The sequence below is a fragment of the Artemia franciscana genome, chromosome 2, assembly GCF_032884065.1.
Source record: "Artemia franciscana chromosome 2, ASM3288406v1, whole genome shotgun sequence".
Classification (NCBI taxonomy): Eukaryota; Metazoa; Arthropoda; class Branchiopoda; order Anostraca; family Artemiidae; genus Artemia; species Artemia franciscana.
Window position 1 is genome coordinate 17378768 of NC_088864.1, and position 25067 is coordinate 17403834.

General features: G+C 33.5%; 1 protein-coding gene across 3 annotated transcripts in view; it reads right to left on the reverse strand.

The window, feature by feature from the left end:
- LOC136037991 (calcium-activated chloride channel regulator 1-like) overlaps positions 1-25067 on the reverse strand; it is a 215792-nt gene that overhangs the window by 101003 nt on the left and 89722 nt on the right. For all 3 annotated transcript variants that reach the window (XM_065720918.1, XM_065720910.1, XM_065720900.1), the window contains exons 2-3: positions 22164-22452; positions 4894-5038 (exon numbers count right to left, since the gene is read on the reverse strand). In XM_065720918.1, coding sequence (XP_065576990.1) covers positions 4894-5038; positions 22164-22452 — 434 coding nt within the window. The remainder of the gene's footprint in view (positions 1-4893; positions 5039-22163; positions 22453-25067) is intronic.

Here is a 25067-nt window from a genome sequence, read left to right on the forward strand (position 1 = left end):
TACATTTTGGTTATCAGTAGGTTAAAGTTAAAATGTATAATATATATATATATATATATATATATATATATATATATATATATATATATATATATATATATATATATATATATATATATATATAAATATATAACGAAATTTGCATATTAATTTTAATTTTTTTTGGCTAAATGACTTTCTCAAAGTTTTGATAAAACGATTTTGAAGAAAAAAGAGATGGAGGAGGGGGCCTAGTGGCCCTACAATTTTGTTGGTTACTTAAAAAGGCCACTAGAACTTTTCACTTTATTTACGAACGTTTTTATTAGTAATAAATATACGTAACTTAAAAATCAACTTACGTAACGAACTTCTATATTCGTATATTTTTATTACGTATATGGGGGTGTCGTCCCCTCTTCAATACCTCATTCTTTACACTAAAGTTTGAATTTTGTTCCAATTCTTTAAGAATGACCCCTGAACCTTAAAAGCCGTCTATTTAGAATAAATAGCTCTTTTGAAATTACTAAAAATAATTTAGCGTAAAGAGTGAGGTATTGAGGAGGGGACGAATCCCCTCATATCCGCAATGATTTCTGTTTGTTTTTAATTCTAATGTTTCTCCTTATTTTCAGTTGAAAACATTTATTTTTTAAAATTTAATTTCTTAACATTTTTGAATTAATGAAGCTTTGATTTTGGCTCATCTTACATGAATAATTAAAACGAAATTTGTATATTAATTTTAGTTTTTTTGGCTAAATGGCGCTCTCAAAGTTTTGATCGGAAGATTTTGAGAAAAAAGGGGTAGGGGAGGCGGCCTAGTTGCCCTCCAATTTTTTTTTACTTAAAAAGGGAACTAACTTTTAATTTTATTTACGAACATTTTTATTAGTAATAAATATACGTAACTTATATGTTAGATTATATAACGAACTTCAATATTCGAATATTTTTATTATGTATATGAGGGGGCTCTCCCCTTCTTCAGTACCTCGCTCTTTACACTAAAGTTCAAATTTTGTTCCAATTCCCTAAGAATGACCTCTGAACCCCAAAGGCCGCTTAATAAGAATAAATAGCTCTTTTGAAATTACCAAAAATACTTTAGCGTAAAGAGCGAAGTATTGAGGATGGGACAATCCCCCTCGCATATGTAATATTTTTGTTTTGTTTTAAGTTTTAATGTTGTTACTTACTTTCAGTGAAAAAACTTGTTTTTTTTATTCAATTTCTCATTGTTGTTTTAAGTAATGCTGGAAAACCCAGTGCCCCCTTCATGGAAATTACCTTCCCTCATAATAAATTCCTCCATGGAAAGATCCTCTCATGTATAGCCCGACCCCCCCCCCCACCACCAGTAAAAATACCCCCTGAAAACGTCATTATCCTTCGTCAATAACCAATGCTATATGTAAACAATGGACAAAGTTCATAACTTGCAGCTCTTCCCCCGGGGACTGTTGGGGATTAAGTCGTCCTCAAAGACATATTTATTTGGTTTTCAGCTATGCTCTACAAAATGGCTATCTCACATTTTGACTCGGTGACCTTGGAGAAAAAATAAGTGTTGGAGGGGGCCTAGTTGCAACCCCCAATTTTTTTGCCACTTAAAAAGAGAGCTAGGACTTTTAACTTCCGTTAGAATGATCCATATATTGACATTCTAGAACCACTGGGTCGATACGATCACCCCTGGGAAAAAAAAATGCAAATAAACACATATCCGTGATCTTTCTTCTAGCGAAAAATGCAAAATTCCACATTTTTGCAGATAGGAGCTTGAAACCTCTTCAGTAGGGTTCTTTGATACGCTGAATGTGATGGTGCAATTTTCATTAAGATTTTCATTAGGATTCTGTGACTTTTAGGGGGCAGTTTCCCCATTTCCAAAAATAAGGCAAATTTTTTCAAGCTCGTAACTTTTGATGGGTATTACTAAACTTGATGAAACGTATATATTCAAAATCAGAATAAAACTGCGGTTCTTTTGATGTATATATTGCTATCAAAATTCTGTTTTTTTTAGAGTTTCAATTACTATTGAGCCAGGTCGCTCCTTACAAATGGCATTTTCAAATCTTTTTACCTTTCATGACTCAAATATGACTAGTAACAGTGCTTAAATGCCAGAACACTTAGATTTTCTTTGTTTCCAACCATAATAAATCGATGATTGCCATAGACTGCTTCAAGTTCTATAAGTTGATCATTACCCCAAAGATTTGTCATTTCAACTAGCCTCAATTAACTCCTAATTCCGAACATAATTAATTCAAGCTAGATGTTTGCAAATAGTTCGTTGAAATGAAAGGACCTAACTAGCCAGAATACTAGATTTCCTCTTTTGCAAGGGGGGAAATAATAGCGTGACCTAACAAAGGAATTAATTAATTCCGTTTGTTCATTTCACGGAAAGCTCACAACTCTACAAACAATTTTGAAAGTTATCAAGTGACATCCAGCGAAATAAAATTGATCGGCAGAATCCTTCAAGATGTAATTCTCAGTTCGTGATCCGCCTTTTGCTTATGCAAACAATTCCCGTTTGTGATTCCCTGTCGTCCTGGTGATTCCCTGTGATTGGTTAGATCCTTAGTTGGTTGTTTTGTTTTGACATCATATGAAATATTAAGCGCGTTCGGAGCTTTAACTTTAGTTGACTATTGTTTATTTACAGCCAACTCCAAACGTTTAACCCACCGTAGTCACAGCTCCTCTGATAATTTTATCCTAGTTGACTTTATTTAACTCCTGTCACTGAGTAGTGTCAGTGTTACATAAGTAACATTAGTGTTACTTAAGTAACAGCAATGTCACTTAAGTAACGGTAGTGTCACTTAAGTAACATAAGTATCACTTAAGGAAGTTGGGCATTTCATTTTTTTTAACAGTTAAATAAAGATGGTGATTTTTTTATAAAGGACTGCATTTCATATAAGTTTTTCGAAAAGTTTTACACGACAATACGATAAATGCCTTAAAGACAAGGAAGCGAACACTCGACGTTCAGATCTTGTCAGAACTACGATTGACTTGCCTAGAGTCAACTAGACTACGACAGTAAAGATAATATACAGTAGCGAAAATTCCTATACTCCCCATTGAAAATTTTGACACATATCCAAAACCACACAAGGTTCATGACCCCACCTTCGCGCACGCGCAATGATAAATGTTTCCAATGTAGAAACTGAAACTATGGCTCTGACGTATATGCTCAGAGTCTATCTATGGCTCTATTGTATACGCTCGGAGTCTAATTATGCGCTATGAAATGTGTGTCATGTCTGGAACCGCCGGTAGGGACTGTAAAGTCTAATGCCGTATCCTTTACATTTTTTTTACATAAACCCATCTTGATTATTTAGATTTTCTCAATATGCAAGTGAACACTGCCATCTAGGAACAACAATGGACACATACTACAATATTAGGTAAATTTAACATATTTAGGGATATATAGCCTGATAAAAAATTGATGAATTACCTAAAAGAAAGTTCGTAAATTATGTGTCTACCGTAAAACTAAAATTTCAACCAAAGGTATACTAAAACAACAAACTAAGCACTATTTAGCACACCTTTCTGCAAAATTAAAATAATACGCAATTACCATTTTCAATTGTAATGAAAAGAATAAATGTTATAAATAAATGGATATACTAACTACCAAAAATTCAAAACGATAAGTCGATTCATGAGCAAAAAAAAAAAAAAAAAAAAAAAAAAAAAAAAAAAAAAAAAAAAAAAAAAAAAAAGGCTGCAGTTTGCCAGATAAAAAATGTTTCTTCTGCTCTATTACCCAACATGCACTTTTTATATCTTTCTTTATCTCGAATCTGTGATGTACGCCTAAGAAACATTGAACCCTATAAACTAAGTATTTTTGGTAAAATGGATTTATTTTCTTAACTTTTTTCTTTTACTAAAAATGCCATCTATACCAATGAGGACGAGACTATTAGTGTTCTTGCCAATACCTAACTAAAAATGTTTCTCGAGAATTTAAAACTTATTAGCCTCCCGCCAAAAAGAATTTAAAATGTATAGAAGCTTGATATTCGGCTATTTAACATGTGAACATGGGCAATAGAAACTACCACCACCACTGACAGTTTAGCGTCTGGTGACTTCATGAAAATAGTAAAATTCAAATATTTCAAATATTTGAAATATTTATTCAAATAATTTCAAATATTTTTTTTAATTAACCTGCAGTCTTATAGGACTAAATCTAAAATCTGTCTGTAATTTATAACTTATCAGCAGTTTTTTTTTGTTGTTAAGAATTACTTTAAGCGAAAACTCAGTCTGCAAAAATAGACCTAGGTTAATTTTAAAAATCCTCTCATGTAAATTAGACTACTATATTTTAGCTTAGTGACAAAATTATGCTTTCTTTGTCCATTCCTACATTTTAATGTATCTGAATAGGTAAGTATGCATCAGCTTAAGGAATCCTAAAAAAAGGCTAAAAATCCCCAAATTCTGGACGAGGGTGGTGCTTTTTCTTTTCAACACTATTGCACCAGTTATTACTCTCATAAATTTCCCGTATGCTTCGATTTGAGCAGCAATTAGTTCCGTTTATTTGTTATTTGAGATACGGGGAGGCAAATGTATTGATACATAAAAGAAAGATACGGATACTTATATACCTCCCGTTAAATATTTTGCGTCTTACAAATAATTAATGAACTGTAAATCGGGAATGTCTCTAGAATTTAATGCTTACAGAGTTTGTGTACCATGCGCATTTTACTTAGTTACCATTTGACTTCACTTGGGTTTAATCCCACACTTAAACTAATGGAATGGTTTAGAAGTTTCAAACCACTAAGTATCCCAACTTTATTTAATTTACCAATGCTTTGGCTATAATTACAGAGAAAAACTGAAAAGACTTACCCCAAGACCGGCTCATTGCTACAGCCAGTGTGTATGTCTCTTTCTTCAGACTCATAAAAAGTTGGATAAATCTTGTCATTTGGAAAGCCAAACTCATCAAAAACTCCATATCGAACTTTAGCCCATTCATGAAGCAATGTTTTACCTAAGGAATGCCTGTATTAGTTCAATAAAAAAAAAATTGGAAACAAAGCGAAGCGGATGAGGAAAGCAACAATGAAAAAACAGAGCAAGATTTAAAGGAGGTAATCTAAGTAGCTAAAGTGAGACACAAGAAACGCAATAAGTAATTATCAAACAGTTCGTGGTAACGAACTGTTTTTATTGTTTTAAAAAGTCGAGTTGTGAGAAAGAATCAAACTTTAGCGTAAAGAGCGAAGCGTTGAGGAAGGGACAGCCCCTTTCATATACCGAATAATTTTTGTTTGTTTTAAGTTTTAATGTTGCTCCTTACTTTCAGTTAAAAAAAACTTGTTTTTTTTTATTTAATGTGTATACCAGAGGCGAAGATGAACTTTATGCTTGGTAGCATCATTACATGGAGACTGCTTGAGACAATACCCAATACAACTTGATAATCAGAGTCTCATTACGTGCGCCCTTCTCAAAGGCACTGCACTGTCCAAAACCAGTCTTGAATAATAAAGTGTACGGCGTGCATATTTTTTGCGTTGCCAGTGAAGGTCGGGCTGATTCTATATTACAATTGTTTAATTAAATTAATTTGGCTCAACCTAAAAGCTCCCATATAAAACCTGTAAAAAACATAATCAGAGAAAACTAAATATAGCAACATAAGTATTTTTCATTATTTTTCAGTATTTTTCACACATATATATATATATATATATATATATATATATATATATATATATATATATATATATATATATATATATATATATATATATATATATAACATAATAAATAATTAATTTATCTTATAATAACAATTTACGCCAATAAAATATTTTTAATAACAATATTGACGTCAATTATATTTTATACATTGACACACTGATCCCCCTGCATATGGAAAACGACCGAGAAAAACAAAAGAAATATTTTAATCTATTTTAATACCTTATGGTTCTATCGCATCCACTGCCATTCACTCTATTTCTTATCGTCTTACTTTAACAAAAGTCAATTCCCAAATCGAAAGTTGTCAAGAGAGAATTCTTGATCAGATTTTAAAATATGTTACATAATAAGGGAGAGCAAAGACCACACCCTTTCCCTAAGTTTTTACTCGTGGGGATAAAAAAAGAAGGGATTGCTAGGAATCAGAACCACTTGGTAAAGGAAATTTCATACATCTTTCCTAAGAAAAAGGCTTGAGCTTCCTGGAAATAATTTATGCATCGTATATATATTCCAGTAGCTAATCACTCAAGCTTTTTTTCGAGTTTTACATTTATTATGCACTCCAGTTTAATATTACATCTTATCACCTGAAACTGTTTGCCGTCGAAACTAAGTGCATTTCTACTGTTTCGATGTGATAATATTATTTCAGTGAATATGGTCATTTAAAAATGGCGCTGCCCTCAAAGGGAAAACTTTCACAAAACCTTAATCACTTTGTTGATTTTGATTTGCCTCAAGTGTAAGAAATACATACGTGCTGCGTCATATAGCATCTTACCGTGATAAGACCGAAATTGTCTAAATTGAGTCTCTAACACTACACTAGATGTTATAAATTTAGGGTAGGGTGTGCTTCAGTGGCCTGATCTCGATTTTTTTTTTGGGGGGGGGGACAAACTTGCGGCAAATTTTCCCAAGTCAAATGAAAATGACAGTGCAAAAGAGTGCCGTAAGAGAGTTATTATCAATTTCAGGACCCCTTACCGTATGAGAGACGTGCAGGAGCCAATCACCCTGACTTATGGAACGATTAAATAAAAAAAACTAGTTTTTTTAACTGAAAGTAAGGAGCGACATTAAAACTTAAAACGAACAGAAATTACTCCGTATATGAAATGGGTTGTCCCCTCCGCAGTCCCTCGCTCTTTACGCTGAAGTTTGACTCTTTGCCACAATTCTACTTTTTAAAACAATGAAAAACTTTAGCGTAAAGAGCGTGGGACTGCGGAGGGGACAACCCATTTCATATACGGAGTAATTTCTGTTCGTTTTAAGTTTTAATGTCGCTCCTTACTTTCAGTTAAAAAAACTAGTTTTTTTTATTTAATTTCTGAACGTTTTTGAATTAATGCATGTTTGATTTTGGCTCTCCGCACATAAATTATTGAAATGAAATTAGTATATTAATTTTTTTTGGCTAAATGGCTTTCTCTTAGTTTTGATCAGACGATTTTGAGAAATAAGGGGTGGGGAAGGAGGCCTTGCTGCCCTCCAATTTTTCGGTTACTTAAAAAGGCTACTAGAACTTTTAATATTCAACGAACGTTTTTATTAGTAAAAAATATACGTAACTTAAGAATTAACTTACGTAACAAACTTTTATATTCTTATATTTTTATTATGTGTACGAGGGGGTTTGTACCCTCGTTAATACCTCGCTCTTTACACTAAATCGTAAGTTTTGTCCCAATTCTTTAAGAATGACCCCTGAATCAAAAAGGCCGTAGAATAAATAGTTGAAATCACTAAAAATATTTTAGCATCAAGAGCGAGGTATCTATCTCCTCCTAAATACATCGCTCTTTATTCTAAAGTATTTTTAGAACCCCTCATATGCGTAATAATCTCTGTTCGTTTTAAATTTCAATGCTATTCCTTACTTTCATTTGAAAAAACGTTTTCATGTTTATTTTTTCACTGTTTTTTTTATAGTAATGCTAGAAAATCCTGCGCCCTTTTCATTGAATTTTTCTTCCCCCGTGACATATTCCTCAAAGGAAAGATCCTCCCACAAAGCCCTCTCCCATCAACCCCACCCCCCAAACCAAAAAATCCCCATGAAAACGTCTGTACACTTCCCAATAACCATTACTATATGTAAACACTGGTCAAAGTTTGTAACTTGCAGCCCCTCCCTCAGGGATTGTGGGGGAGTAAGTCATTCCCAAAGACATAGTTATTATGGTTTTCGACTATGCTGAACAAAATGGCTATCTTAAAATTTTAATCTGTTGACTTTTGGAAAAAAATGAGCATGGGAGGGGGCCTATTTGCCCTCCAATTTTTTGGTCACTTAAAAAGGGCACTAGAACTTTTCCTTTCCGTTAGAATGAGCCCTCTCGCGACATCCTAGGACCACTTGGTCGATAAGATGACCCCTGGGAAAAAACAAAAAAAAAAAAAAACAAATAAATAAACACGCACCCGTGATTTGTCTTCTGGCAAAAAATACAAAATTCCACATTTTTTAGATAGGAGCTTGAAATTTTTGCTATAGAGTTCTCTGATATACCGAATGCGATAGTGTGATTTTCGTTAAGATTCTATGACTTTTAATGGATGTTTCCCCCTTTTTTCCAAAATAGGGCAAATTTTCTCAGGCTCGTAACTTTTGATGACAAAGACTAAATTAATTGAAACTTAATATTTAGAATCAGCGTAAAAATTCGAATCTTTTGATGTATCTTTTAGTATCAAAATTCCGTTTTTTAGAGTTTCGTTTACTATTGAGCCGGGTCGCCCCTTACTACAGTTCCTTACCACGAACTGTTTGAAAAGAAAATAATTCGGTATTTCGGGGCTTCTGACATTATTACTCCTTTGCGGAAGTTAGGCTCAAAATTGAAAAAGGATTATAGTTTTTCTCTGGGCCCCTTCCACCTCTTAGTTCGTTTATTTTCCCGTTAGTTTTCACCTGTTTTCGCTTTATAGTTGTGTTATCTCTTAGCAGTAGTTATGGTTGTGGTATATATGTTTTATCGCTCGTATAGTTGTGTTATTTTCAAATTATACTCCATAATAGAGAGGCTCCGAACACCCAGCATGGTATATTAAGCTCTTAATTTGACGTTTTTTTCTAACGTGACCAGATTCGTCCTGCGCCCTTTTCATTGAATTTTTTTCCCCCATGGCATATTTCTCCAAGGAAAGATCCTCCCACATAGCCCCCTCCCTCAACCCTACCCCCAAAACCAAAAAAATCCCCCTGAAAACGTCTGTACACTTTCCAATAACCATTATTATATGTAAAGACTGGTTGAAGTTTGTAACTTGCAACCCCTCCCCCAGGGACTGTGGGGGAGTAAGTCATCCCCAAAAACATAGTTATTATGATTTTCGACTATGCTAAACAAAATGGCTATCTCAAAATTTTGATCCGTTGACTTTGGGAAAAAAATGAGCGTGGGAGGGGGCCTAGATGCCCTCCAATTTTTTTGGTCACTTAAAAAGGGCACTAGAACTTTTCATTTCCGTTAGAATGAGCCCTCTTGCGACATTCTAGGACCACTTGGTCGATACGATGACCCCTGGGAAAAAAAAAAAAAAAAAAAAAAAAAAAAACAAACAAATAAACACGCACCCGTGATTTGTCTTCGGGCAAAAAATGCAAAATTCCACATTTTTGTAGATAGGAGCTTGAAACAGTTAGGCTTCTACAGTAGGGTTCTCTGATACGCTGAATCTGATGGTTTCATTTTCGTCAAGATCCTACGACTTTTAGGGGGTGTTTCCCCCTATTTTCCTAAATAAAGCAAATTTTCTCAGGCTCGTAACTTTTGATGGCTAAGACTAAACTTGATGAAACTTATATATTTAAAATCAGCATTAAAATGCGATTCTTTTGATGTAGCTATTGATATCAAAATTCAATTTTTTAGAGTTTTGGTTACTATTGAGCCGGATCGCTCCTTACTACAGTTCGTTACCACGAACTGTTTGATATTATACCACAAGCTACTATGGTGAAATTTCTTGGTGTGTACCTTGACTGTTTTCTTTCTTTTAAACCGAATATAACTCAAACCCGTTCCCTCATCCTCCGCCAATCTTCAATGTTGCACCGAGTTAATTTATTTCTTCCTCCAGATGTTATGGTTTCTCTTTATTATGCTTATATTTATCCTTACCTTTCTTATTGCTGCTCTGTCTGGGGTATTACTTACATATCTCTTCTCTGCTCACTTCAAAGAGCCAAAAATAGGGCAGTGAAGGCTACTTTTCTTTTCCCCGGCTTTACCCTTCCTCTGATCTTTATAATGATGCTGGAATAGCTCCGCTGGATCGTATTGTAGGTAAAAGTAATCTTTATTCAGCGCATTCTTCTTCTCTAGGTACAATTCCACCACCTCTGCAGCAATTTTTTGCACGGACAGGTTGAGGTAGGAGCTCTTCTTTTTTGCGTAGTTCTTCTCGAAGATTTATTATGCCCAAACGATCATCTACAGCAGCCCAGAGGTCTCCTGTTTATTAATCAATTCTACTATGGAACTCCATCCCTCCGGAAGTCCCTCTATTTCTTTCTGCAAGGCAATTTTTCGTCGGGTCCTTCCAGTTTAGTAATTTCTCTCTCTCTCCTTTGTTTTTATTTTTCCTGTTTTCTCTTTTCCTATTTTTTCTCCTTTTTGGAATTCTTTCCCAACTGATATATCTCTCTCCTATTCTTTTTGAAATTGTTTTCAGGAATCTCCTTAACTTTTGAAGTCCTTGTTTATTTGTTGTTTTTTTCGGGTTTTTTTCTGATGTTCTAATGTCAACTTCGTGTTTCCTGTTTCTCTACTTTCTTGGTTTCTACTTGTTTCTATTATTATAATAACTATCAGTTGTTTTTTTTACTGTATGCTAGTGTTTTTTCTTCTTCATCTTTATTTCACATGTATTGTTTGATTTGGGGTATTATTTATGGTTCTTTTAGTGCTCTATTATTTTGTTGTATGGCCCATAACAAGCAAAGCTTCTTGGACCGAATAACTTTTTTACTTTTGTAATAGTGTTTTAGTATTAATAAAATGATTGATGATGATTGATTGATGATGAAAGTGAAAAATGATCCATATAGTACCATAATGGCAAAGGTATACTATAGAAAACTGACCTATTTCTGTGGATGCTTGAAATTAAAATTAAATCCCAGAAATTCAGAATTTTCGAAGGAGATCAAAAGCCTTTTTGGTCCTGCGTTCGTCATAGGTTAGGAAGATTTATATCATACCAGTTTTTTAGAAGCTAAATTATGAATTATTAGGAAGGGAGCTAAATAATTTATTCTAGACCGATTTTTTTTAAATCAGCTCCATTTATTCGCGAAAGTTCACTGTTTTCAGTCTGTTCTTTTCACTTTGTTTTATTTTGTTCTTTAAGTTATTAAGTTATATTAGTTATTATGAAATCTAAAATATATTTCTAATAATAATGATGGTTGAGATATATGTAACGTTTGTTCAGCCATTTTATTTTATTTTCATTTGTTTTTTATTTTAATATTAAGTATTTTGTTTCATCCATATAACATTACTTTTTGTCAAAAAATATAAGTAGAAAGTCAAAATTTCAGACCAAAGTGTAAGAGCTAAGATTGAATCCTAAGGATTTTTGTAACAGTTTAAAGGGAACTCAAAAATTGGACTCTTTTTCCAAGTTGAAACTTTTGAGATTTAACAAGAAGCTTTAGAAATCCAAAAGCTATAGCACGAAGTGAAGACATACATTTTTCTTTTCCCAGGAAAAGCTTTTGTTTTCTAGAAAGAAATTATGCATGACATTTATATTTCATTAGCTAAGAAAACAGTCACGCTTTATAAATATTGAAAACAGCTAAATCAAGTGAGAAGCAAATAAGAAATATATATACCATCTGATATATATATATATGACAGAAATATATATAAATATATATAAATATATATACCATATATATACCATCTTTATAAGTGAGCAATAATTGTATATTTATGTATGTATGTGTTTTTATCGAAAATAGCGCCATATTGTTCCGGAAAAATTTATATTCTGTGATATTCTCGCATAAAAAAAACTATCTAGATAGGTCAGAAATTTAAGAAGATTTATTCAGAGCCTTAATTTTGAAAAAAATTATGTCAGTGACGTCATTTTTATATATATCAATGCAGCATTGCAATGACGTTGTCACGCATATGTGAAAAAAATTTGTAATTACAAAAATATTTGCATATGTTGTATTTGTATCAGATTAACGACGCTTCTTGACTACTAAGGTCCCTGCTTCGGCCCTGGAGTGCATTGCTGCAGCATGATTCGATCTCTGGGTCCCGATTTGCATATGTTTTAATAAAGGATTACAAGCATTCAAAAGCCTTAAAAAAGAAAATCGAAAGTTTGAAGCTTAGTATAAATTCGGTGTGAGAAATTGGACTCGCTTCAATAATCAACTATCTTTGAAAAGATACAGTATGAAAAGATATGAAATTGCTTAAAGAGTAAAAAACTGGCAATTGCAAAAAACTTGTATATATTTTAGCAAGGGATTACAGCAATTCCAAAACCTTACAAAAAACTTCTTAAACGCAACCAGTTGCATAATTTCAGTAGGAAGCCCCCCCCCAAAAAAAAACAAATTACAACAAAAGAAACGTTGATTAAAAATCATTAGAAAATAAGCTAAAAACATTTGACACCAGATAGCATACGAAGGTGAGGATCTTCATTTAAGGTGTAGTTGTCCTCATGAATTACCAAATTTTCAATGATTGAATTTTTAAGGACAAGAATTGTTAGCATTCTTAGGTAAAGACAGGAGCGGGGACCACAATCAGTGATAAGGAAAGATTTCAATAGAGATCGACTGAACATTTTGAGAATGTTCTAAACCGTGATAGATACAGGAAAAGACATAGAAAATAATAAAGAAGTTTGTGATGCTTTGGATGTGATCGAAGTTTTTTTTTTCTTGCGAGGAATAATTAGTGAGAAGGCTAAAAGTATTAAAAAACAATGAGACCCCAGGTGCTGATAGTGTGGTAAACGAGTTCCTTAGATAAGGTGGTTATGAGGCTAGGAATAAGTTCATGAAGATTATAAATACGATCTTTGAAAAAGGGGAAGCACATAGCTGTTTTAGGAACCCTCTAATTAAACCCCTTTGTAAGATAGGTGATAAGATCGAGTGTGGTATTTATAGAGGCGTTAGCCTTGTTTCTTTAGTTAGCAAATTGCTTATTATGATGATACTTTTTAAGCTAGGAGAGGCTGTAGATAAAGCTTTAAGAGTAGAACAGTTCGGTTTTAGCGAAGATCTTACCCTTGTATGGTATTTTAAATGAAAGTAAGGAGCAACATTAAAACTTAAAACAAACAGAAATTACTCCGTATATGAAAGGGGCTTTTCCTCCTCAACGCCCCGCTCTTTACGCTAAAGTTTGACTCTTTCTCTTAACTCTATCTTTAAAACAGTAAGAAACTTTAGCGTAAAGAGCGAGGCGTTGAGGAGGAAAAGCCCCTTTCATATACGGAGTAATTTCTGTTCGTTTTAAGTTTTAATGTTGCTCCTTACTTTCATTTAAAAAAACTTGTTTTTTTATTTAATTCCTGGACGTTTTTGAATTATTGCGTGTTTTGATCTTCGCTCTCCACACATAAATAATTAAAACGAAATTTGCATATTAATTAATTGCAATTAATCGGAAGATTTTGAAAAAAAGGAGCAAGGGAGGAGGCCTAGTTGCCCTCCAATTTTTACTTAAAAAAAACAACTAGAGCTTTTAATTTTTTACAAACGTTTTCATTGATAAAAAATATACGTAACTTACGAATTAATTTACGTAACGAACTTCTATATTCGTATGTTTTTATTGCGTGTATGAGGGAGTTCAACCCTCGTCGATACCTCGCTCTTTACCCTAAAGCTTAAATTTTGTCCCAATTCTTTGAGAATGGCCTCTGAATCACAAAGGTCGTAGAATAAATAGTTGATATTACTAAAAAAAACTTTAGCGTAAAGAGTGAGGTATAACGAGGAGGTAAACCCTTCATATGCGTAATATTTTTTGTTCGTTTTAAGTTTTAATGCTGCTCCTTACTTTCAGTAGAAAAAACTTTTCATATTTATTTTTTCATTGTTTTTTTTTCAAATGATGCTCGAAAACCCTGCGCCCCCTTCATTGAAATTCTCTTCCCCCATGACAATTTTCTCCATGGAAATATCCTCCCACGTAACCCCCCCTCAATCCCCCCCTAAACAAAACAAATCCCCCTGAAAACGTCTGTACACTTTCCAGTAACCATTACTATATGTAAACACAGGTCAAAGTTTGTAACTTGCAGCCCCTCCCACGGGGACTGCGGGGGAGTAAGTCGTCCCTAAAAACATAGTTATTAGGTTTTTTCGACTATGGTGAATAAAATGGCTATCTCAGAATTTTGATCCGGTGACTTTGGGGAAAAAATGAGCGTGGGAGGGGGCCTAGGTGCCCTCCAATATTTTTGGTCACTTAAAAAGGGCATTAGAACTTTTAATTTCCGTTAGAATGAGCCCTCTTGAGATATTCTAGGACCACCCAGTCGATACGATCACCCCTGGAAAAAAAAAACAAAAACAAACAAAAAAACAAATAGAAACGCATCCGTGATCTATCTTCTGGCAAAAAATGCGAAATTCCACTTGTAGATAGGAGCTTGAAACTTCTACAATAAGGTTCTCTGGATTCGCTGAATCTGATGGTGTGATTTTCGTTAAGATTGTATGACTTTTAGGGAGTGTTTCCCCCTATTTTCTGAAATGAGGCAAATTTTCTTAGGCTCATAATTTTTGATGGGTATAACTGATCTTGATGAAACTTATATATTTAAAATCGGCATTAAAATGCGATTCTTTTGACGTAACTATTGGTATCAGTTTTTTTGAGTTTCGGTTACTGTTGAGCCGGGTAGCTCCTTACTACAGTTCGTTACCACGAACTGTTTGATACCTGACACATGCACTAAAGTGATTAGAACTATGTACGAGAATAATGCTGTTGCATTTAAGATAGAAAGTGAGGTTAGTAACTGGTTTCGTATTGAATCAAGAGTTAAGCAGGGTTGCATTCTATCCCCGTTGATATGGATCATTTTGATTGACTTGTCCTTATTTACTAAATATTTTCGAGAGAATTTGCCTACGAATCGTCTTAGCTGCCCGACTGACTGACCGTATTTCGAACAGTACACTGTATGAAAAGTTTGGTTTAATACTGATTTCTAGGGCAATAATGAGAGAAAGGTTAAGATGGTTGGGGTGGGAGGATTTCGTAAGGAAATGTTTAAGGGAAATGGAAACTTCTTGGGAGGGTGTAAATATGAAGGTTTTAATTATGTTGGGATGGAAGAGGAGTGTGCGTAGCTGTGTTGACCTCAGGCTGCTTGGTGCTGCAGTGAATTGTTAGTAGTAGTAATAAAAGTTTTTGCAAATTTAACTAATGAATTTTACTTATTTGTTACCACGTTCAACGTGTTAACACTGAAAAAGCGTGATACACCTCTAAAACATCATAATTTTCAAAAAAGACAAATTTTAGGAAATCGCGGTTTTCAGGTATGAATAGACCTAAGAACGGTTCAGGAAGCAAAACATATTTTTACTTTAATAGTCTTATCTACGGGAAAATCCCTCCTCCCCACTGATGTATTCTCTAGACAATTCAATCCTGGTGAAAATTTACCCCGGACAATTACCCGTAACATCTCCGCGCGTAAAATTGAGTCGACAAAGAGAAAGCAAGACATAAGAAGAATTTCGTATAGGAATTTGGCAAATTCCCCCAATATAAAATTTCACATGAAAGATTCACCCCCTGTAAAGAGCCCTCTCAATTGAAAATCCCACCAGCTAAAAATTTCACCCCTACCCCATCCGAAAAATGTAGGCATCCTTCCCAATAACAAGTACGATAATAACTACTGTAGGGGTTATGATATCTCTAAAGGCATAGTTATTGGCCCTTCAACCACTCTGAACAAAATGGCCATCTTAAAATTTTGATCGGACAATTTTGAAAAAAGGCGTGGGATTGGGCCTAGTTGCCCTCCAACTTTTTGGTCACTCAAAAAAGGCACTAGAACTTTTAATTTAAGTTAGTATGAGTGCTCTGCCAATATTCAAAATAACCGGTTCGATACGATCATCCCTTGGGAAAAAACGAACAAACAAATAAACACGCATCCGTGATCTTTTTCTGGCAAAAAAATCCACATTTTTGAAGTTAGAAGCTAGAAACTTGTACAGTAGGGTTCGCTGATACGCTGAATCTTATGATGTTATTTTCATTACAATTCTGTTGTTTTTTTTAGAGTGTTTCCCTTTTTTTCGAAAATCAGTCAAATTTTCTCAGGCTCGTATTTGAAATCAGCATAATCAGCCAATTCTTTTATATATATATATATATATATATATATATATATATATATATATATATATATATATATATATATATATATATATATATATATATATATATATATATATACATATATATATATATATATATATATATATATATATATATATATATATATATATACATATATATATATATATATATATATATGTATATATATATATATATATATATATATATATATATATATATATATATATATATATATATATATATATATATGTATCAAAATTCTGTTTTTTAGAGTTTCGGTTACCATTGAGTTGGGTCGCTCCTTACTTACAGTTCGCTACCACGTACTGTTTGATTATAACTTTGTTCCCTTTAGACTCCACTCGTCTTATGACTTTATTGCTGCTGGTTTTAGGTATTAATATCGGTCTTCACTTTTCCTTAACACACTTTTGTAGATTTTTTTTTTACTTTTAAGTTAATAATGATAAAAATTTTGCGAGCTGGGAAATGAAATACTGGCAACGAAGCGAGATATCAAATATACACCGCATGATGCCTTATACTGAGATTATCCCCTTTTTAATCTAGTTATTTGACGGAATAGGGAAAAGTATGCATTGCTCCAGGCAAGGCAGGATTCAGAGGGGGAGGGCTACAAAATTAGGACTTCCGCCGCCAAAATTTCTGCCTGGCTCGTAAAAAAGTAACAAAAATACACACAAACAAATTTGTGAATGGTTTAATGAAGTTTCTCTTGGGCCCATACTCCCAAGAAGATAATACCCCCACCTCGGGACACAATTTCTTGGCTCCAACATACTCAACACACATAACTCAATTTAGCATTCTGGTCATTTGTACCTTTGTTGGACGGATGAATTGATACACATTTTTTTTTGCAGCATCAATCTACTTTAACGAATAGTTGAATAAAGATTCGTCGTATAATTTTTTTTCTTTTTCTTCTTTTTTTTGCAGGATCATGCTAATACTTCAAGCAACGATTTATATTTCGAACAAACCTTTATAATATCTAAAATTTAGACGTTTTATATTTAGAATAGTGACAACAGACAGATGTTGTACTGGGAAGAAACTTTTGAGAATAATTTATGAGATTGTGTGAAAAAAAACAGCGCGTAATAGTGAGTAGTTCGAAATATATTTGAGTACCAAATACAGTGAAAATGGAATTTAATTCTTTGAATTGGTTAAGGGATAAATTGCAGAGTCATAAACATCTTTAAAGATCTGGAAACAGTTTACAAAGGTCAAGCTTTTCTTTCTAGGTGTAATTGTACTTGGGAATGAAGAGATTGGTCATGTCTCATGATCTTGAGGCTGACAAGCCGAGAATAGAGTACTTGAAGAACAGCTTCATCCGACGTTGCACTCTGATCTGGAATGACCCTCTTGAGGAAGTAATCGCTAAAAGTTTCTATGTTGACTCTTTCAAAAGAAGATTCAATAGTCATCTAAAAATCATGATAGAAGACTAGCGGCAAATCAGGTAAGTAATTATACCTGGCGCCACGAATCTAGGAATTAAAAATTGACAAAAAACCTGGTCTATTTTAACTAAATAAGTTGTTTTTATTTCTCCTGGTAACATTGACGAAATTGTGGTACTGCCCTAAAAACTTCACAGTTTTGAAAAAGCAAAGAGAAAAAGCATACAAAATCATGGTTTCCAAGCATGAATGATTCCAAGGTTCCTAATCAAAAAAGTTTTCGTTTGGACGTTTTGGCTAATTTAGTAAAATGTGTTTAAATTTGCACATTTGAAAAAATGTAGAAAGACAAAACTGTGGATGTGAGACCTCTACTTGAATGGCTTGAATTTTTTTCATTTTCTGATATTTAAATATGTCTTATCACACAATATTCGAGAGTGGAATATACAACCTCGAAAAAAAATAAGAGGACCAAAAAATCATGACAACCATTCTAAGATAGATGGTAAAAAAAAGTTGACTTTTTGCGAGGGCAGTTTTAACATGGTTGCTTGATGGCCCAAAATAAAATAAAAATAGCCAAATTAAATTTCAATAGGGTGAATTGAAGTCTACAATTTTTTAGCTCTGATAAGTTGTATTTTTTGTTAACAAAATTATAAATACCGTTTTAAAAGTGTATCAATGCTACTAGTTTTAATGATTTTTTTGTGCATTTAAACATTTGTCAATATCATTTCCAAAGGTTTAAGTAGCTTCGTGTATAGAGGGGGCTGCCAGATAAAACATTTAGAGGATGGCACATGGCCAGATTCCAGCACCAATGGGGTGAATGCAAATTTGCATTTAATTTAGTTTAATAAACTATAATTTCATTTTTACATCCATGTATTTGCCAGCATGATTTCAAAAGTATTCCAGCACTTCAAGGTATAGAAGAGGTTGTATTATAAGTAAAATTTTAAAAAGTAACTTTTGGTCTAAAACAGAGACCATGTTGGAAAGAAAATTTCCGCCTACCAAGTTTTTCCGAAACTGAAACTTAAACAGAGAAGATAAGGGACTGATATATCAGATAGCCACAATTGGAGTGAAAACTCATACTTTTTTTGCTGTATGCGGCAACCTTCAATCTTCAATATAGGCAACTATCTTCAAGTAAAACTAAAACTTGGGATTTTATTATTTTTTTTACACCTTCTTGATGCGTACTTTTAATGCTTTCTCTACTTCTCTTAGCTTCTTCTTATTCTCATATTATCTGTCACTCAAAAACTTCTTGTACAGACTCATCTTATGCTCTAAAAGTTTAAAACGTTTTTGGTAATACTCCAAGCTACGTTTCCAACGTTGCTCCCTAGGACGTCTTCTGCTAATTCGCAAATTATTTTCCTAAAATTACATCTTCTACATGGCCATTTTCAAGCTCTCCGGTATCATATTCAGCTGTTCCTATGAAGTTCCTCTCAAATTATCGTCCTGGAGCATTCATAATACTCCAGAGTATTTATACTCTTGGAATAATTCACAACCTCCTGGAAAATAGTTACCCTTCCTTTATTTTAGCTTTAGATTAATTCTAGACACTATAAAACGTAGACTTTTAACATCAGTGACAGTACTCGTATACATTTTAGAGTCTTGTATTGATTCTACCAGTCTTCGATCATAGGTTAGATACCAATACAGTTATGAAAACTCGATTTATTTTTGAGACACAGAGCGCGGTAGCGATGCTAGCGGCTGGAAACAGGAAACTGGCAATTTGTACCAAAAGCTTCTCATGGGCAAGATAGGAGTTTTCATAATTGTATATTGGCATCTAAACTGTGGTTCCCACCTATGGTGTTGTAGTACGATCTACGCGTCGGAGCGCGGGCTTGGAGGCGGCGCCAAGTTCAGAGCTCTGTACCAAAAGCTTCTCATGGGCAAGATAGGAGTTTTTATAACTGTATATTGGTATCTAAGCTGTGTCTTCGAGTTACAACAACATGATCAATAGTGTATACCATGGTGCCATTTTATAGCCGTTGGGCATATTGATTATTGCTAGATCGTTATTTCTTAAAATTGCATTAAGCTTATAATCGTTGCTGTTTTCCTTTCCTACATCTAATTTAGCTAGGCTAGGGTACTATCTTCCCCTATTTCTTCCAGCCTTGGCATTGAAATCCCCTAATAAAAATACGATATTTCTTTCTGAAATCCTGTTTATATGCCCCAGTAACATAAAATTCATATAAGTCACTACTACCTCCGCCAGTCGGTTAAATAGGGGCATATACCGCAATAACTGATACTTTGCACATTTTAGTCATAAAATTAGCAACTAGAATCATATTATTGATACCAAGGCTTAGAAGCTTCCTTATTCATCATGAGTCCATTTTCTGCCTGTGATTCTAATTCTTCTTACTTGAATAAGTAAATACTTTAATGAGTAAATACCATACTTTAATTGGGATCCTGTCAATCTGTTCCTGAACCTATAAGTACATTTATCCGAATCACTAATATCTCAGTCAGTTGGACCAGTGTTATGGACACTTCGAATATAGGAAAATAGGGTATCTAAATCATAGCTAGTTTTTAGCAGGAATTTGCTTTGATCCTAAACAACTGTATTTTTAAGAAAAAACCGCAACAATTACCATTCAAAATTATGACACTAACATTTCATATGTGAATTTCATGTTCTCTAACCCTGGGAGATGAGTTTCTAAAACTCCTAACAGTCCAGTCCAAACGTCTTAATTCGTCTGTCAAAACGATAGCTGTTTCTTAAAGCTGTAGCATTCCAAGTCTCAATTTTCATGTTACTTAAGCTATTGAAGTTGTTATTACCTCAAAAAAGTCAGTGGTTCCTACCAGTATAGTTTAGGGGCTAATACGTCTTCTCAGGTCTACACAAAGTGCTTAAGCCGGCTTTCAGTTTTCCACATTTTGCAATGTTCCTATCAACAAGAGTTGTCGTCCTGCCAGATAAATCTTAGGTCTATTACCTCCGCCTTATTGTTTATTTCAGCCCACAATTATTATGCTACAATGATGAAGCAACACACAGTAAATAACATAGCTTTGAAGAGGCTATACAGCCTAAAAACACTTTCAGAACAAATGGAAACCTGAAGAATTATTGATTATTAAGAACCCATGATGTATTTTCTACTAGGCTATTCTTCCCTAAAGTACTCTTCAAGGTCACGCTGCACTGATGTTTGCAGTCACTGTTCTGGTTAAACAAACTCGATAAAACTTCATCCTGACACCACTATGAGATCACGCTAACAGGGTTTCTCTTCCTGGGTTAGGGGCCGAAGAAAGAGCTTATTGCATCATCAATACGTTCTACTATGTTGCGCTTTAAATTAATACAAGGACTACGGCCACGTTACATCATGTCAGGGAAATTTTAGATTATTCAAAAGCAAAAAATTGAGTTTTCTTACCGGGTATTCCAGCGTTTACCTGACCCCTACAGGATGAAAAGAAGGGATAACGCAAAATTACTTTTGCATAATTTTATGGTATAAACTTTGCTTTTATCTCATTGGTTTACGTCTGTGACGTATTTTGTAGGCCAATCCCATCAACTCTAAAGCGGATGCCGGAAAGGACATCCAAACGACCCAACTTTTTAAAAGCTTGCTGGTTCCAGAATGACATTGAATGTCAATAATAATAAAATATGTTAATTATTATAAAACTCTAATTTCTAACTCCTTACACGGTCATGCAGATCAGCGGCAGTTCTTGTCATAATACGGCACAAAACATATAAGAGATAAGAAAATCACAGCCATAGTCATCGTCATACAAATTATTCCTCATTTCGAAATATCGCCGATTGAAGCTAAACATAGTCAAACGAATAAAAATAATAATGAACTAAAGCAAATAAATATGTACAATTATTGACGAGTGGGTGCAGAATTACAAATCTTGACGAACGAGGAACAAAACCACCTGCATGCCACATATGCCGTGCTGGTACCGGCTGAATATTTTGTACCGGTGGAGCTACATATCACGGAAGCCTTTGCCGCGAAGGGAGATGCTCAGGGGGGAGGATTTTACAAAGCCACAGATTTTCCAAAATACCGATACCAAATTGAAAACACAATTCATCACGGCGTGTCAAAAGAGTTGGAAGTGAAAGTTGTTTTTGAAAGAGAGCAATAAGGGACTTTAGGAGATTTAGACACCACCAGAAGATTTCACTATTGGATCCTTCCCAGGCGGTCCTTCTGGTCCGAAGTCAGGCCGTAATGCAAAGCGGGACAAGCATATTCTACCAGCGGTCTTATAAATGCAAGAAAAGTACGCAATATGTGGGGAGTTGGGACACCAAGACGAGCAAGGAGTTTTAAAGAAAGAATACCCAGGTAACAGAAAGAACAAAAAAGTGCATTTCTCCTGGAACGTTTTCTTTTGAGAATTTGTAAGCCAGTAAAAAGAAAAAATTTTCTTAGTCCAAAGATGTGTTCAAGTAACTCCTCTGTTTCTCCGTGAATGAAAATTTGATCCCATCTTTGAATTTAAGGACTTTGAAACGTTGTTTCAACTGAAATAGATTTCTTACCTTTGTGACCATGTGTGTTACTATTCATATCATAAAAAGAAGTAGGAATTTGAACGAAGTCGCCCCTCTTCCCACATCCTTTTGACTGTTGTGTATAAACTGAATCACCGAAAAGGGGCGAGGAATTTTCAATTCGAAATTCAGCGTCTTGGCATGATTCACCTGTTGCTGGTTCAACTTGCTTTTGACAGTTACTCCATACGGTAGGTAGTAGCACAGTAGCTGATCGGAAGAATAGCTTTTGATCAGTTGCATCATGAAGAGCTGATGAGGCGTCAACAAACGATTGCTGCAATAAATGATGAGGAGTTTGAAAAGAGCATAAATAATGGGGCTAGGGTTTATCTTTTTTGTATTTTTTTATGTTTTCATTTTGTTTTTGTAATTCAAGACCCAAGTGACTCTAATGTTTGAAATACATCATACAAAGAAGAGCTGAACATCATTTAAACGCAAAATTAACTGATGTTCTTTTTTTGTAAGAAATATTGTTCATGTTTTGGGGAGTGTAAGATAAAAGGAAAAAATAATTAAATTTAATAATGGATATAAATTATACAAAAAAAGTAATAATTTAATAAAAGTAATAAATTTAATAAAAAGTAGTAAAATAATTTATAAAAATTATAAATTATAAAATAATAAAAAAAATTATAAAAATTGTAAAAATTATATAAATGCAATAAAAGAAAAGGTGAATAATCTTATTGGCTATTCAAAAAAGTTGCCAATGGACCAGCATTAAATTTGAAAAAGCCACCGCATACAAACCGAAGGTTGAGACCTTTTGTTGAAAAATTCCGAAGCGAACAAGTATATTCTCCTAAATAACGTAATTATTTGTTTGTTTGTTTTTTTTAATTGGCCCTATTCCACCTTAGGTCCGATTATGGCACCTTAGATTTGTTGCCAAAAAAATATTGCAAAAACTTCAATTCAAAAATCAAACTTCTATATGTGAAAAAAAAATTAAATTTGAAATCTTATCTACAAGTATCTCCAAGAGCCTCATAGCATCAAATAATGTAAGCATTCAACATCAAGCCAGTGCTAAGATCTAATACCTTTTAACTTAAGTGTGTTAAGTGCATTAAGTTTCTTTCTTAAGTTTGTAATGCATTAGGTTTCTTTAAATTTGTAATTTATTAAGCCTTTTGTCGTGTATTAGTTTCTTTCCTATGACGTTCTTTGAGCATTTATTTTTCTTCTATTTTATTAAAACGTAGTTTAAACATTTGACTCGCTTTGAAGTCTTTCTTTTGTACCTTGTGACTTTAGAGTATTGATTTTGTGCTAAATTGCTTAACACTAATAATTGAGTAAGTGGATGAACCAATACTGTGAGTACCTTTGAGGTCACTGATTTATCAGAAAAAAATGTTCAAAGTCTGAAAAATAAATAAGAAAACTTCCGTCCAAAATATATAATTTTTATACATTAATACATACTATTGCTACACGTTACACTTTGAAATTCTTATTATCACATATATACTTCATAATTCGTCAAAAAATTGGCATGGAAAGAAATAATGAATGATTTGAGGATAAATCCCGGAATCATACCAAACTACCCTAAATACCCTTAATTTCAACTTTTTTCTTCTTGTTGTTGTTTGGATTAATAACGCTTTCGAATAATCTCAAGACTGAAATCAAATTCCGAGCCCTGCACTGTGTACTACAGCTGAATTTGAGCTCTGAATCGGTATTGCCAAGCTGAAACAAAACCACTGTGCCAATTTTCAACTGTAAGCGACTTTCTAGATAGCACTTTCTGTAAGCCCACTTTCTAGATAGCAGCACTGTAACTGATCAAAAGAGAAACTGTTGACTAGTTAAATCACGAATAGAGCTGATAGGGTGTTAACAAAAAGTTGTTACAAAAAGAAAAACTGCACAAAGAAGTAAAATATATGAAAACTTGAATTCTTCAAGCACACTGAAAGTAGCAGGGGGGAGATGGGCAAGGTATGCAAAACGGTCAATATAAGAAATTTATATTTAAATAGAATACTTGAAACCTCAAAAGAATTCTGGATTTTTTCTAGAAGTTTGGCTGATAAAGATATAGACGATATATTTTATTATTGTGTAAAAATTATAACTTGAGAGCGAGATATTTTTTCAAACAATTCGTGGTAACGAACTGTAGTAAGGAGCGACCCGGCTCAATAGTAACCGAACTTTAAAAAATGGAATTTTGATACCAATATATCTATATCAAACGAATCAAATTTTAATGCTGATTTTCAATGTATAAGTTCCATCACGTTTAGTTTTACCCATCAAAAGTTACGAGCCTCATAAAATTTAGATAAATCCCGGAATCGTACCATTAATTTCTAAATTAATTTTTTAATTATTTTTTTAGAAAAAATTTTCTAAATTTTTCCTCGAACGATTTAGACTCAATTACTTATCGTTAAAACTTGGTCCCATTAGGGTGTAAAAAATTGTTTCAAAATGCGGATACACAAAATTTTAGATAAGGTTTAAAAATAGTATACATTCCAATTTTTTTCCATGAATTCTAAATTCAAAATACTTCTAATTCTGATTAGGAGCCTAATCTTTGAATTTAGCCTCTTACCTTGAAATTTGAACTCTAATCGAGTTGATTAACTTCTTGCGGTTATGCCACGCTTCACAGCTAACAAACCGGAATAAGTTCCAATTGATATTAAAAATAAAATTGGTCTTGTTTTTTTTTCATAGTGATTAAGCGATATGGTAGAAATTTGGATTAGAAAAAAACATCTTCAAATTACGATTTTCACCTAATCACCAAATACGTCTTCTTTAGCTTCATCAAGAGTTCTATATCATTATTTAAGAAAACTTTTTGTTAATCTTTCTTTTCTGTGGGAGACAAAACCCTTAAAAATGAATCCAAATAAATAA